Raw genomic sequence first — 15,036 nt, forward strand, 5'->3', positions numbered from 1 at the left:
ACATGCATTCGAGAAGCAAGAAACGTTCCCTAACGCTGGACCCCCTCCATCCCCTCCCTGAGGGAGACCCTTCCCCTGCCACCCCTCAGCACAGCTATCAGTCAGCAGCAAAGCCTGTAGCAGGCAGGATGGGGAAGGGAAGGCACCCCCAGCAGGGCCCAGCAAGGCTGGGGGGGGGGGCGTGGGCTGGGCCAGCACCTGGCGGGAGGTGATAATCCCATGCAGCGAGACTGCACCTGCTCTCGAAATAACCTCGCCTGCGTCAGGAGCCAGAGACGTGTCAAGCCGCCGGCCCGGGCACCTCGCCCCACCCACGTGGCCACGCCAGCAGGGCCGAGGCGGAGAGGCCTGGGCACACTGGTAGGGTATCATGCCACCCCCCCAGGAGAGGGGCTCCCTCGGACATCTGCTCAAGCCAGCACCTCCCCCCCCTGAGCTGGGGAGTGGCCCTGGCATGAGGACAGAGGCCCAGGGAATGCGGGGGGCAGCAGGGGAGCATCCTATGGGCCAGCCTGGCACAAGCAACAGGGCACGGTTATTGGCTCCCAGGCCCCGGCAGGGGCTGCTCCCGGATGCCCCCCCAGCAGCCCCTACTCTCTCCCTAGGGATCAGGAGTTGCCCCTCCTGAACCCTCTGGCACCAGCATCCTGCCCCCACAGCCCAGCTCCCGGGACCCGCCCCCCCACCGTGCACCAGGGAGGGGCCACACACTCGCGGGGGGGGACATGCATGGAGAGGTTCTTGGCGAGTAGCCGGCCTGTTCCACCAGCTGTTCCCGGGGCAGGGCGGGAGCGGGAGGGGGCCGAGCCTTGGGATGGGCAGGGGAGGGGCAGGGGATTGTGTGACTTGAGTTTGGTCCTTTATCATTTAGTTTTCTTTTAAAGGCTCCTAACGACCCAGGGGTGGGTGGTGGAGTGGGGGGCAGGGTCCCAGAGATGGGGTTTAGGAGCCTGCAGCAAACAGGTGTCCTCCAGTGGGGAAAAGCCCCGTACCCCACTTCCTGCCCCCTTGAGCCAGGCAGTGCCCTCGCCCCCAGGGGCCGGATCAGAGCCAGTGCCCTCTAGAGGGGAAGGCCCCATGCCCCATTCCCTGTGCCAGCCAGTGCCTTGCCCCGGATCAGAGCCACGTGATGCTCACAGTAACGTGGGGGATCCCTGCACTGGCCAGTTCGCCCCAGGGCAGTGCTGGTGCCAGGGCTGAAGTGGGGGAGCTGGGTGGCCGTGGGGGAGAGGACAGCTGCAGTGCTGGGGCTGAGGCTGGTGTGGAGCATGGCTGGGAGGGCGGCCAGGCGCCCGAGCCAAGCAAAGGCAGCTGTGTTCGCTGTCTCCCCAGCCCTCCCGCGCCCGGGCTGGCACTGGGCACCAGGCTTAACATGCAGAGGCCTGGCAGCCGGCGCCAGCCACGCCCCAGGGTGGGCAGCGCTCAGCGTGGCTGGATTTACTGAGCCCCGGGGACAGGCCTGTGGGCTGAGCAACCCCTACTAGTGGAGATAGGAGAACCCAGGAGTCCTGGCTCCCAGCCCTCCCCCCTGCTCTAACCACTAGACCCCACTCTCCTTCCAGAGCCAGGGATGAAACCAAGGAGTCCTGGCTCCCCCCACACCCCACTCTAACTCCTAGACCGCACTCTCCTCCAAGAGCCAGGGAGGAAACCCAGGAGTCCTGCCTCCTCGCCCCCCACCCCAACCAAAGGGAGATGAACAGGGCACGCGGCTGACTCAGAACTGAGGGTGCTGAGGGGCACCTCTCTGCAGCACCCCTGGATGGTGAGGGGCCATGTGGGACCTTTGGGGGGAAATCTGGGAAGACACCCTCCAACAGAAAAATACTGGAGGGGGAGTCAGGTCCCTGCTGCCCTTTCTGGGGGCAGGGGAGCTGCTGCAGTGAACTGGGGACTCCAGTAGGCAGGCGGGGTGGGGAGGGGTGGCGCTAAGACCTGCCCCACACTGGGGCTGGTCTCTGGGGGAGGGGCTTCCAGGCGGCAGCCAGGGGGTTAAGTGCAGGGCACTCCGCCCCCCCCCCCCCACCCGCCCATCCCGGGATGCTGCCAACATTTTTCCCATTACGTTCTGTTTATTTTAATGAGGCTGACAAAAAAATGTTGATTTTATTATTGTATAAACAGGCTAGGCTGGGGGGGTGCAGGCCCCGGGCTGGGGGCGGGGCAGGGGGCTTCGGAGGAGGGGGCAGTATGATCAGCCTGGGTGGAAGAGAATTGGCTGCGGGGGGCTAAGAGACCAGAGAACTCGGGGTTTGGGAAGCCAGCTGGGGGGGGACCTGGGAAGATCAGCTGGGGGAGGAGCCAAGGAGCTGGGGGGGGGGTAAGCTGAGGAAGGAGCTGGGGGTTGAGTGGAGGTCAGCTGGGGGAGGAGCCAGAGAGCTGGGGGAGGAGCCTGTGGGTGTCAGCTGTGGGGGACACAGAGAGATCAGCTGGGGGAGGACCCCGGACTCACTGGGCAGCCAGCGCCCCCCTCCCCACCCCATGGCTCCAGACCCCGCTGCACGGGGCAGCCACAGAGCCTGGGAGCAACAGGACACTACTGCTGACTCGGCGGGTTTGCTAGGCGGGTGGGGGGAGGCGGGGCTGTCTATGCTGCGCCCCCTCCCTCCGTAAGCTCATCCCTCCCACACAGAGCCCTCCCCAGGCATTGGGAGCCAAACCCTGTGCGGGGGGGGAACCCTGCCAGGGGAAGGAAACCTGGGGTTGGGGGGGCAGCTGGGGGCTGTCCAGCAAGGCATAGGGGTGGAGGGGTGTCTGACCAGGGCTCAAATTGTCCGTGGTCACAACGGCTCCATTTTGGGGTAGGGGATTCGCACCGGAGAGACCTGTGGGGAGATCAGGTGGGGCCCCTGTGGCCTGGGGTGTTCCCCAGGGCTCAGCCCTGTCCTGCTGGGACCCCCTGAGGGAAGCGCGGGTGCGACCGGCCCCTCTGGCGCTCAGGGGAGCTGGGAGCTTTGGACCAACATGGGGGGGGTCCCCAGATTCCAGGCCAAAGGGGGCAGATGGGCAGGGAGGAAGCTGTGTCGCCTCTGGCTCCACACTAGGTCCTGCCCCAGGGCTGCCCCCTCCCTGGCCATCAACCACGTCCCCCCAAGCTGCTTGGCTGACCAAGCCCCCATCACCCCACAGAGTGGTCGGACTCCTGCCAAACGATGCCAGCAGGAGCAACCCGCCAATAAGATCCCAGTCTGGCGAGAGACTCTACGCAGCCCGCAGCCCTGTGCCCTCCAACAAGCTGCCAACAAAGGATCCCAATCTGCCCAGTCCAGAGTTCCTGGGAGACCCTACAGCAACAAACCACTCTGGGTACAGCGACATAACCCCAGAAAGACCCTATAATAACACACCAGTCTGGGTACAGTCACGCAACTCCACAAAGACCCTACAATAACACACCAGTCTGGGTACAGCCACGTAACCCCACAAAGACCCTACAATAACACACCAGTCTGGGTACAGCCACATAACCCCACAAAGACCCTACAATAACACACCGGCTGTGACATGTGTGTGTGTGTGTGTAGGGAAAGAATTCTCAGCAACAAAAGAGAATTTCAATGCCAGGTTTCTGAGGAGACCCTCAAGCCTGAACGGGGGAGGGGTCTGCTGCGCTGGGTGCATCTGGGGGGTGGGGACAAGACAGAATGTGAACCCCAGGCAAGGGTTAGGGTACCCATACACCAAGCAGAGCCCCACCCCTCTCCCGGAGCTGGGGATAGAACCCAGGAGTCCTGGCTCCCAGTCTCACCCCCAGTCTAGCCCACTAGACCCCACTCCCCTCCCAGAGCCAGAGATAGAACCCAGGAGTCCTGGGCTGAGAGCAGCCCCCTCTCTGTGCTCATCTAATTCTCTACCATTAAGCAGGTGAAAGCCCCGCTTGGCGCAGCCAGTCACGTGCCAGGTGGGGGCTGAGGTCGGTGGGTATTGGGGGCGAGGGGACGTGGATGTGGCAGTGTGGAGGCTGGTGACCGGAGAGCAGCTCTCTCCTGGCAGCTTGGGTGCCCCGTCCCCTGACACTGGGTCCCTAGCACCCTTACAGCCTGTCCAGCCCCCAACACCAACCCAGGACACCTCCTGGCACTGAGACATCCCCCCGCCACCGCCAGTGACCCAGGCCTGTGGGGAAGGGGCAGAGGTCCTGGCACTAGGGGCAGCTGGTCTGCACTGCGCCCTATCAGCCCGCTCTGCCCTCAGGCTGGCCAGCTTTGGGGCACTCTCGAGAGAGACAGCAATGTGCTGCAGCTCCCAGAGAGGATCCCCTGGGCTAGCGGCCATGAAGAGCACCACTGTGCCCCCAAGTGAGTGGTCACACACACACACCCCTGGGGTACCCTGGGCTCCCAGCCCCCACTGCTCTAACCCGCTAGCCCCCATTCCGCCCTCGAGCTGGGGATAGAACCCAGGAGTCCTGTGCTCCCAGCCCCCACTGCTCTAACCCGCTAGCCCCCATTCCGCCCTCGAGCTGGGGATAGAACCCAGGAGTCCTGTGCTCCCAGCCCCCACTGCTCTAACCCCCTAGCCCCCATTCCCCCCTTGAGCTGGGGATAGAACCCAGGAGTCCTGGACTCCCAGCCCCCACTGCTCTAACCCCCTAGCCCCCATTCCCCCCCAGAGCTGGGGATAGAACCCAGGAGTCCTGGACTCCCAGCCCCCACTGCTCTAACTCCCTAGCCTCCATTCCCGCCCAGAGCTGGGGATAGAACCCAGGAGTCCTGGGCTTCCAGCCCCCACTGCTCTAACTCGCTAGCCCCCACTCCCCCTCAGAGCTGGGGATAGAACCCAGGAGTCCTGGGCTCCCAGCCCCCACTGCTCTAACTCACTAGCCCCCACTCCCCCTCTGAGCTGGGGATAGAACTCAGGAGTCCTGGACTCCCAGCCCCCACTGCTCTAACCCGCTAGCCCCCATTCCCCCTCCAACCTGACCTGGGGATAGAACCCAGGAGTCCTGGACTCCCAGCCCCCACTGCTCTAACCCGCTATCCCCCATTCCCCCTCCAACCTGACCTGGGGATAGAACCCAGGAGTCCTGGGCTCGCAGCCTCCACTGCTCTCACTCGCTAACCCTCACTCCCCCACAGAGCTGGGGCTAGAACCCAAGAGTTCTGGCCTCCCAGGACACCCCCCTCATCCAGCTCTGCCAGTGCCCCTCAATCCTGACCCACATGCCCCAGCCACGGTGCCACCGGAGATGCCCCCCCCGGTCACAGGGCCACCCCGGACACCTCCCCCATCCAGCTCTGCCAGTGCCCCTCAATCCTGACCTGCAGCCACCAGCTTGACCAGCCCTTGGCTCCCCCAGCTCTGCTGATGCCCCCCAACCCAGGGAAGAGGAGCTGCCCCTGAGTACAGAGCACCCCCCGGAGAAGGGCGGGGGGTGGGGATGCTGCAGGACCCTCACCCAGCATGGGTAGAGCAGTGGAACTAAGCAGCTGGGACAGGGCACCTCCTACTGGCCCTTCTTGGAACTGCCATGCAGTCTGGGCTCCAGGCCAAGGTGGGGTTCGGGGGACACCGGGCCCCACCTTGAGCCCTGGGCAGATCCCCGGTCCTGGTGCAGGAGCCAAATTCCTGCTGTGGTGCAGGGCAAGGGGGTGCTGGGCCCCAGGGGGCAGGGGGCAAAGGGGTAAGAGCCTGGGGTGCACAGACAGACTGAGGGTCCCCTTCCTGCCCCCACCCTGGGGGGACCAAGGCCCCCCCAGCACCCCAGTGCAGGCAGTGGGAAATGAACAATGGCCCCCAGCACCAGAGTGGGGGGTTCATTCCCCACCAGGTCAGCAAGGCCTCAGGTTGGGGGACAGGGCAGGGCCGCTGTGCCAAGCGTGGAGCCGTGGGTGAGCCAAGGCACCCCCCGCCCGCCCCAGGCAGACGGTGAATGGCCAGGACAGATGTTGGAGTCTGGGCACAGCACGCACCCTCCTCCCCCAGACTGTGGGGTTCCCCCTCCCGATACACCCTGGGCCGCCCACAAACTCCCACCACGGAGACACCAACCCACCCCAGGACCCAGTCCTTAACCCTGACCGACGCACCAGTCCCCCCTCCCCCTCAGCCCCCTCCAGCTGTAAACCTGCCCTTCTCTCTTGGTGCAAACTTCGCCTGCCCCCCCCCATGCGCCTGTTGGCACAGCTGCCCTGGGCAGCGGGGCGAGGCCAGGGGGCATCTACAGGCTGAGCTGGCTGCACCAGGGGCAGCTGCTGCCCGCTGTGCCGTACCCCAGAGAGGTGCCCGCAGGGGCCGGCGCCCCAGTGAAGGGGGGGAGAGGGGTGCTGGGGGAGGGGAGTCACTGACCTCGCGCCCGGGCGTCACAGCAGCTGCACTTGGCGAGGACTTTGCGGAACAAGTGCTGGCAGGAGCAGCCTTGCTGGTGCCCCCCTTTCATGGTGCCACCCGGCCGTGCTGGGCACCGGCGCCCGCTGCCCGAGAGGTGCCAGCCATAGACCAGGCAGCGGGGGGGGGGCAGTGGGCGGCGGGAATTGGGGCACGGAGCCGGGGGGGCCCAGGGCTCCTGCCCGCTGCACGCTCGGCGCTGGAATAACAGGGCTGGGGCGGGGGCTGAACGGAGCTGCCAGGGAGGAGGAGCCTGGGCTTTCCCTCCCCCCCCTCCATCCCTCCCCCTCTCCCTGCCTCCATCCCTCGCTCCCTTGGCTCGGGCTCTTCCCAGCCCAGGCTGCAGCCAGACTGCAGAGGCGCAGACCTGCAGCGGGGAGCACCGGGCGCTGGGCAGCCGAGGGTCCCGGGCGGGCCCCAGCTTGTGCCCTCGCCAAGGCCTGGCAGGGCGTGGGGGGGGCAGCCCCAGCTGCCTGCCCCCTCCTCCAGTGAGGAGGCCACAGCCCGGGATGCGGGGAGCTTGTGGCTAATGGCCAAATCTCCCCACCCCAGGGGTGATGGGGGAGGGAGTGACTCCTGAGCCCCAAGGGCGGGGGGGGGGCTGAAAGGTGCAATTGGACCCTCCCCCTCTGGGGAAAAGCAGAGCAAGAGGCCTGTGTTGTTTAAATCGGCCCCTCCAATATTAATCACTGCCCCCCCCAAGTGCACTGCGGGGGAGCCATCCATCTGCCCGCACCGCAGTGCCATCTGCTGCCCATCGCCCCCCAGCCTGGGGCCGGAGCCAGCGCCTGAGTCACCGCCCGGAGCCTGGCACCGGCTCTGCCATTTCTAGGGCCACCGCTGGGGGTGAGGGACACGGGGGAAGGAGGGGGGCAGGGAAGTGGGGCACGATCCTGGGTGCGCCTCACCCCCCCGGCGCAGGCCCCACCCCACAGAACCTTCAGAACAAACCACAGGGGTTGTGTCTCAGACAGCCCAGCAGCCCCCCAGCCCCGCGCGAGCCACGTACCCCTGCCCCTGGGGGTCTGTGCCAACCGGCCTGAGGGCACTAGGAAGGGACAGTCACTGGACTGGCAGGGGCTGCGGGTCGGGACCAGCAGAACTGGCTGCAGGGCTGTTCCTGGGGCATCTGGGCCTGTGAGGCAGCTGTGGGGCCAGCCCCACACTGGGCTGGGATGTACCACATGAATGAGACTGGCTGGCACATAGGGGGCAGGGAATGGAGCAAGGGGCCTGTCCCCTCTAGGGAATGGAGCAAGGGCCCTGTCCCCCCCCAGCTCTAGGGGGCACCAGTTCCCATCCGGCCCTGGGGCAGGACTGACAAATTCAGTGACCCTGGGAGAAATAATTGGGGTGGGGGGGCTCAGCTCAACCTGCGGAAGGGGAGATCAGCTCAACCTGCGGGGGGTGGGGCAGCCACAGCATGGAAACCATCGGCACCAGCCGGCCCCCTTACTGGCCGGCCCAGTGGGGAGGCTGGGGCTACACAAACCAAGGGGCCTGAGTGTCCCTTGTGTGTGGGTCAGGCCAGGGTCTGGGGGGTGGGGTTCATGCTGTTCCCCCACTTGGGACAGACGCAGGATTTCTCCAGACGTGTGTCAGGACAGAGCCCCCAGCGCCTCTCAGCAAACTCCCCCTGAAAAGGCCCTGAGGGGGGCCGCTGACTCCAGGACGTCTGGCTGGAGGGGCTGATTTGTCTGGAGCAGAACTGGGGATGGCTCTAGTCCCCGCTCCTGGCCCCCCCCCCATGTCTCGGCTGCTCTCTGGGGCTCCCCAGGCCAATCCCTCCCTCACTAGCCCCAGCCCCCAGCCCCGATCCCTCCTCATGCCAGCGTGAAGCCCAGGGACCGGTTCAGGGGGCGCTAATTCATGCTCCTGGCTGTCACAGCTTCGGGGACACAGCTGGGGGGTTCTGAGCACAAGCTACAAGCCCCCAGCCAAGGCCCCAGAGACCTGGGGGGCAGATAGGCGCGGGGGTACCGGAGCTGGCCTCACCTTCTTCTGAGGGGCAGGTGTCTGGGGCCTGGTCCACGCCGTGGGGCTCGGGGGGGCCCGGTGCTGCTGGCCCGCTCTGGGGGTCCCCGCCATGCAGCTCCCCATTCCCTGCAGGGGCCTCGGAGTGGCCGTGCTCCGGCCGCATCTCGTCCCCCGGCCCCTCCGAGCACAGATCCGGCAGCTGGAAGGGAGGACAGACAGGTTGGAGGGAGTGGGGAGGGACAGGCAGAACAATGCCGGACAACAGTGCTGGGTCCCCCCCAGTCCTCCCTCATGCCCACCTCTTCCAGCTGGAGGCAGAGCCTGGGCACTGGCTTTGCTGACTTGTTTCCTGGTGCTGCTGGAGCAGCCAAGGCATTGGCACCGCCATGGCCCTACCCAGCCCCCCCTGCACCCTCACCAGGGCGGGGGGGTGTCAGCCGCTGTCACTGATCACTCCTCACCCTCCGCCACCGCTTCCTGCTCAGAGACTCCCCAGGCTGGGGCCAGCCCAGGGAGGGGTCCCCGCTTGGATCCCTAGGACACGGAAAGAGGAGCTTGTTTCCTGCCGGACTGCCACCCACACAAGAGCTTGTTATTGTAGGGTCTCTAAGCGCTGGGTGTCATGCTTGGGTTTGTTATTGTAGGGTCACTCTGTTTTGTTATTGTAAGGTCGCTCTGGTTTGTTACTGTAGGGTCTCTAGGCACTGGGAGTCATGCTCTGGTTTGTTATTGTAGGGTCTCTAAGTGCTGGGTGTCATGCTCAGGTTTGTTATTGTAGGGTTTCTATAGCACTGGGTGTCATGCTCTGATTTGTTATTGTAGGATCTCTAAGTGCTGGGTGTCATGCTCCGGTTTGTTATTGTAGGGTCGCTCAGGTTTGTTACTATAGGGTCGCTCGGGTTTGTTATTGTAGGGTTGTCCCTTTGTCTCCTGATATTTTTAAAAGAAAAATGTGTTTGGAAGCACGGTCCAGAACCCCAACCCTTTCCCCCTGAGAAGGGCAGGGGGCTGTGGGCTGCTCTAATGGGGGGAGGGGTTGCCAGCTGATCTGGGGACGGGCAGGGATGGGGCCGTGAGCTCCCCCGGAGCAGAGCCCTCCTGTCTGACGAGACTCCCTGCACTGCAGCCCCCCGCCTTTGGCCGCTGCTCCTCCCTAATTCAGACATGGCCCCCTGAGCCTCAGCCCCAGCCCCGAATGCTCAGGGAGGGACAGGCTGAGAGTCAGCGACATGTGGAGAGGTGGGGGTGTCCCCGGCTTGAGATTCCGCCTCTTGAGTTACCTTTAAAAACGCTGCTAATACAGCAGCTACTGGAGCGCCTGCCATGTTGCATGAACAACCCTACAATAACAAACCAGCATGCACCCCCCAGGCCCCCTGAGAGACCCTACAATAACAAACCAGCATGCACAGCCCCAGTGCTCCGAGACACCCTACAATAACTGACCAGCATGCACCCCCCAAGTCCCCTGAGAGACCCTACAATAACAAACCAGCACAGCCCCAGTGCTCTGAGACACCCTACAATAACTGACCAGCATGCACCCCCCCAAACCCCTCAAGGGACTCTACAATAACAAACTAGCATGCACCCCCCAAGCCCCCCGAGAGACCCTACAATAACAAACCAGCATGCACAGCCCCAGTGCTCCGAGACACCCTACAATAACTGGCCAGGATGCACCACCCAATTCCCCCGAGAGACCCTACAATAACAAACCAGCATACACTCCCCAAGCCCCCCAAGGGACCCTACAATAACAGACCAGCATGTAGAGCCCAGTGCCCCAAGAGACCCTACAATAACAAATAACATGCAGTCGAGAGACCCCACACTAACAAACCAGGCTTCCTGCAGTGCCTCAGCGGGAAGGATCTGCAGGGTGGGGTATTTATACGCCCCATCCCTGGGACTGTATCTGCCCCACACCAGGAACCCTGTTTGCTGGGGCTGGAGGGGTCCAGGCTCTCTCTTGAAGCTCTGCTCTAACCAGTCTCTCTCACACAAACAGGAATGAAGCCTCTGGGCACCCACCCAGGGGGAAGGGGAGGGGGAATCTGGCGGGATCCCTCTGCCCAACAGTTGGGAAACACCCCATGAGCCGGAGAGGAGCAGCATCAAGGCCACAAAAGTCCACAGCCCCATGTGCCAGCACTGGGGGCACAGCCCCCTTAGTGACCCCCACCAGACCCCACAGCCAGACCCACATGGCCTGTGTAATTCCTTTTGCATAGCTCCCCAGCCCACCCTGCACAGCCGCCCCACACATCCCCCCCGAACATCCCTAAAGAGACCCCCGATTACCCCCACATGGGTCCCTCTGCCATCCTGCACAGCCACCCGACTGCCTCTGCAGAGACCCCCTGATTACCCCCACATGGCCCCCCCAGCCACCCTGCAAAACCACCCCACACAGGCCCCCCGAAGACCCCTGCTGAGACCCCCACGATTACCCCCACGTGGCCCCCCCTGCCACCCTGCACAGCCCCCCCAAGATCCCTTGCAGAGACCTCCCAATGGCCTCCATACAGACCCTCCAACCCCCTCTTCAGAGATCCCCCCTATTGCCCCTAGACCACCCTCCCGTCACCCCAGCACAGAGTCCCCGACTGCCCCTGGGCACCTCCCCTGTCCACCTGGCCCAGCGCAAACAGGGGACCCAGATGGTCCTGAATCCCCTGCACCAGCCCCACTTGCTCCCCAGAGATGTCATGTGGCTCTGACATCCCCAGGAGCTGCCCCTGGCCCCATCCCAGGCCCTTACCCACTGCTGGCTGGGGAGGGCCATGGAGGTCAGGATATCGGCCATGGCCCCCAGCATCTGGTCCGTGCGCCCCGCTGCCTGCTGGGGGGCCTTCATGGCCGGGGGCCCCACTCCCACCTCACTGCCCCCAACGGCTCCCTGCTCCAGCGCGAGGCTGGAGGCGTCTGGGGGCAGCATGGGCGCAGGGCGGAGCCGCGGGCACCCTGCCCGTGTGGCAGCCGAGCGTGACCGGGATTGCTAAACAGCGACGGATCCTGCGTGGCTCTGAGCCGAGGCCCCCGCCCCAGCCCCCCGCTCCACCGCAGCTACCATAACTTCTCTGCTACAAGCTGCTACCCTCCCCGGCCCCGCCACCACCCCTTATCTCCTGCCTCCTCCCTATCTGCTCCCCGGCCTTGGGAGAGCGCAGGGGAGGAGCCGGGGGGGGGGGCTTAGACCCCCCCAGGGCAGCACTCAGAGTTGGAGGGAGCTCAGCGGCAGGGCTGCCTTTGGAATGAAAGAGGGGCCGTGATCTAGAAACCTGGGTCTAGAAATCACCAAGCCCAGAGGAGCCGCGGGCTACGAACCGCCGGGCCCAGCTGAGCTGGGGGCTACGAACCGCTGGGCCCAGCTGAGCTGGGGGCTATGAACTGCCAGGCCCAGAGGTGCCAGGGGCTACGAATCGCCAGGCCCAGCTGAGCTGGGGGCTACGAACTGCTGGGCCCAGAGGTGCCGGGGGCTATGAACCGCTGGGCCTTGGCACAAATGAAGCACTGCTCAACGGGCATCGCTGCTCCGGCTGGGAGGACAAAGGGTAGCACAGGGTGGCCCGATCTGGCTCAATCTAGTCCCACAGGAGACCAGCTCAGCCCAGCCCCAGGCCTGGGGGGGGCGGCATCTGGAAGGTCTCTCAGTGCCCCCAGGGGAGCTGCAGACTCGGCCCCGAGGTGTCCTGGGCTCCGCTGGGGCACCGGAGGCCCCTAGGAAATTGGGAGCTGGTTCCAGGCCAAGGTGAGGAGCCAGCGGAGCAGTGGAGGGTGAGGGGGCAGGATATGGAGAGGCTCCGGCCACTGACAGTGTCCTAGAGAGAAATTTTCTGGCAGTGCTGCAGGGCAGAAAGCCCCAGTTGTCTCCCTGTTCCCCCATAGCCCTGTGATTACGGTTGGGAACTCCCCCAGAATCAGGGCCATCCCGCTGCCCCCTATAGCCCAGTAATTATGGTTGGGAGCTCCCCCAGAATCAGGGCCATCCCGCTGCCCCCTATAGCCCAGTAATTACGGTTGGGGGCTCCCCCCAGAGTCAGGACCAGCCCACTGCCCCCTATAGCCCAGTAATTACGGTCGGGGGCTCCCTCAGAGTCACGGCCATCCCGCTGCCCCCTATAGCCCAGTAATTACGGTCAGGGGCTCCCTCAGAGTCATGGCTATCCTGCTGCCCCCTATAGCCCAGTATTATGGTCGGGGACTCCCCCAGAGTCAGGACCATCCCGCTGCCCCCTACAGCCCAGTAATTACTGTCGGGGACTCCCCCAGAATCAGGGCCATCCCTCTGCCCCTACAGCCCAGTAATTACGGTCGGGGGCTCCCCCAGAGTCAGGGCCATCCCACTGCCCCCCATAGCCCTGTGTTTACGGTTGGGAACTCCCCCAGAATCAGGGCCATCCCGCTGCCCCCTATAGCCCAGTAATTACAGTCGGGGACTCCCCCAGAATCAGGGCCATCCTGCTGCCCCCTATAGCCCAGTAATTATGGTTGGGAGCTCCCCCAGAATCAGGGCCATCCCGCTGCCCCCTATAGCCCAGTAATTACGGTTGGGGGCTCCCCCAGAGTCAGGGCCATCCCTCTGCCCCCTATAGCCCAGTAATTACGGTCGGGGGCTCCCTCAGAGTCATGGCCATCCCGCTGCCCCCTATAGCCCAGTAATTACGGTCGGGGGCTCTCCCAGAGTCAGGGCCATCCCACTGCCCCCTATAGCCCAGTAATTACGGTCGGGGGCTCCTCAGAGTCAGGGCCATCCCGCTGCCCCCTATAGCCCAGTAATTACGGTCAGGGGCTCCCTCAGAGTCATGGCTATCCTGCTGCCCCCTATAGCCCAGTAATTATGGTCGGGGACTCCCCCAGAGTCAGGACCATCCCGCTGCCCCCTACAGCCCAGTAATTACTGTCGGGGACTCCCCCAGAATCAGGGCCATCCCTCTGCCCCTACAGCCCAGTAATTACGGTCGGGGGCTCCCCCAGAGTCAGGGCCATCCCACTGCCCCCCATAGCCCTGTGTTTACGGTTGGGAACTCCCCCAGAATCAGGGCCATCCTGCTGCCCCCTATAGCCCAGTAATTATGGTTGGGAGCTCCCCCAGAATCAGGGCCATCCCGCTGCCCCCTATAGCCCAGTAATTACGGTTGGGGGCTCCCCCAGAGTCAGGGCCATCCCTCTGCCCCCTATAGCCCAGTAATTACGGTCGGGGGCTCCCTCAGAGTCATGGCCATCCCGCTGCCCCCTATAGCCCAGTAATTACGGTCGGGGGCTCTCCCAGAGTCAGGGCCATCCCACTGCCCCCTATAGCCCAGTAATTACGGTCGGGGGCTCCTCAGAGTCAGGGCCATCCCACTGCCCCCTATAGCTCAGTAATTACGGTCGGGGGCTCCTCAGAGTCAGGGCCATCCCTCTGCCCCCTATAGCCCAGGAATTACGGTCGGGGGCTCTCCCAGAGTCAGGGCCATCCCACTGCCCCCTATAGCCCAGTAATTACGGTCGGGGGCTCCCCAGAGTCAGGGCCATCCCACTGCCCCCTATAGCCCAGTAATTACGGTCGGGAGCTCCCCAGAGTCAGGGCCATCCCTCTGCCCCCTATAGCCCAGGAATTACGGTCGGGGGCTCTCCCAGAGTCAGGGCCATCCCTCTGCCCCCTATAGCCCAGTAATTACGGTCGGGGACTCCCCTGGGACGTTCATTTCCTGCCATTTCTCTCCCACTTTCCAAAGTCAAAACACATTTTTGAAGCCCGAGCTCGGAGGAGCCGGAGCCACAGCCAGAGCCCCTCCCCCATTCCCCCGCCACGCAGAACCTTCCCCCCCGCCCCCGCCACGCAGGACCTTCCCCCCATCCTCCTGCCCTGCCCCTCCTCCACCTCGCAGGACCTTCCCCCCCATCTTCCTGCCCCCACATCCCCTCCCCGCCCACGCCACGCAGGACCTTCCCCCACACGCCTGCCCTGCCACGCCCCTCCCAGCCCTCGCCACGCAGGAGCCTCCCCCCCTCCTAACCTACCCCACTGCGGCCATGCAGGACCCCTGCCTCCCATCCCCCACCTGGCACGCAGGACTATGCTCCGTGTCCGTCCGTCCCCCACGGGCCCCATCACAACCACAACTCTTCCCCCCCCCTCCAGGCTCCCGCCCCACCCACTTTGCAGTCCTCTGTCCCTCTCATTCATGCCAGCCACCTTCCCCCCCCCCCCGAGCCCCTTGCTGCTTCCCCCTCCCCTGCACAGACCCCCCCCATGGCAGTTTGCTGCTGTACCCCTTACGCCCCCTCCCAAGGTACCAAATTCTCCCTCCTCCTCCTCCAAATGAGCCTGGAGGGAGCCCTGAGCTCCCAGCTCCTGTAGGACATGCTCAGCACATGGGAACTCACCTCCCCCTCGCTGCCTGCTGGTTTGTTATTGTAGGGTCTCCTGGGCTGAGCATGCTGGTATGTTATTGTAGGGTTGCTCGGGCTGGATTCCTCCCCCTGATAGAGCTGACAAGCTGCTCCCTCCATGGGGATGTTAGCCACAGAGGCCCCTGTCCCCCATCCCCTGCACTGGCCCCCCCACGCCGAGACCACTAGACCCTGGAGAGGGACCCAGGCAGTCAAACCTACCTGGGCTGCGTCTCCTGGCTGGCAGCAGCAAAGCCTCCTGGCCGCTCCTTCCTGGGCTGCAGGAGGCCTGAGCCTGCAGCTTTCCAGCCAGAAACTGCAGCTCAGCATAAATAATTTACTGTGCTCCAG

At 64.4% G+C, this 15,036-nt stretch overlaps 1 protein-coding gene across 4 annotated transcripts in view; it reads right to left on the bottom strand.

Annotated features, from left to right (window-relative positions):
- ARHGEF25 (Rho guanine nucleotide exchange factor 25) overlaps window positions 1-15,036 on the bottom strand; it is a 30,059-nt gene extending 15,023 nt beyond the window's left edge. For 2 of the 4 annotated variants that reach the window (XM_030554613.1, XM_030554610.1), the window contains exons 1-2: window positions 11,069-11,254; window positions 8,323-8,503 (exon numbers count right to left, since the gene is read on the bottom strand). In XM_030554613.1, coding sequence (XP_030410473.1) covers window positions 8,323-8,503; window positions 11,069-11,245 — 358 coding nt within the window. In that variant the 5' untranslated portion in view covers window positions 11,246-11,254. Of the gene's footprint in view, window positions 1-6,288; window positions 6,508-8,322; window positions 8,504-11,068; window positions 11,255-14,907 lie in introns of those variants that run through there. The other 2 variants (XM_030554611.1, XM_030554614.1) reach the window with 2 other exon arrangements.

Source organism: Gopherus evgoodei, chromosome 3 (genome assembly GCF_007399415.2).
Source record: "Gopherus evgoodei ecotype Sinaloan lineage chromosome 3, rGopEvg1_v1.p, whole genome shotgun sequence".
In the NCBI taxonomy this organism is placed as follows: Eukaryota; Metazoa; Chordata; order Testudines; family Testudinidae; genus Gopherus; species Gopherus evgoodei.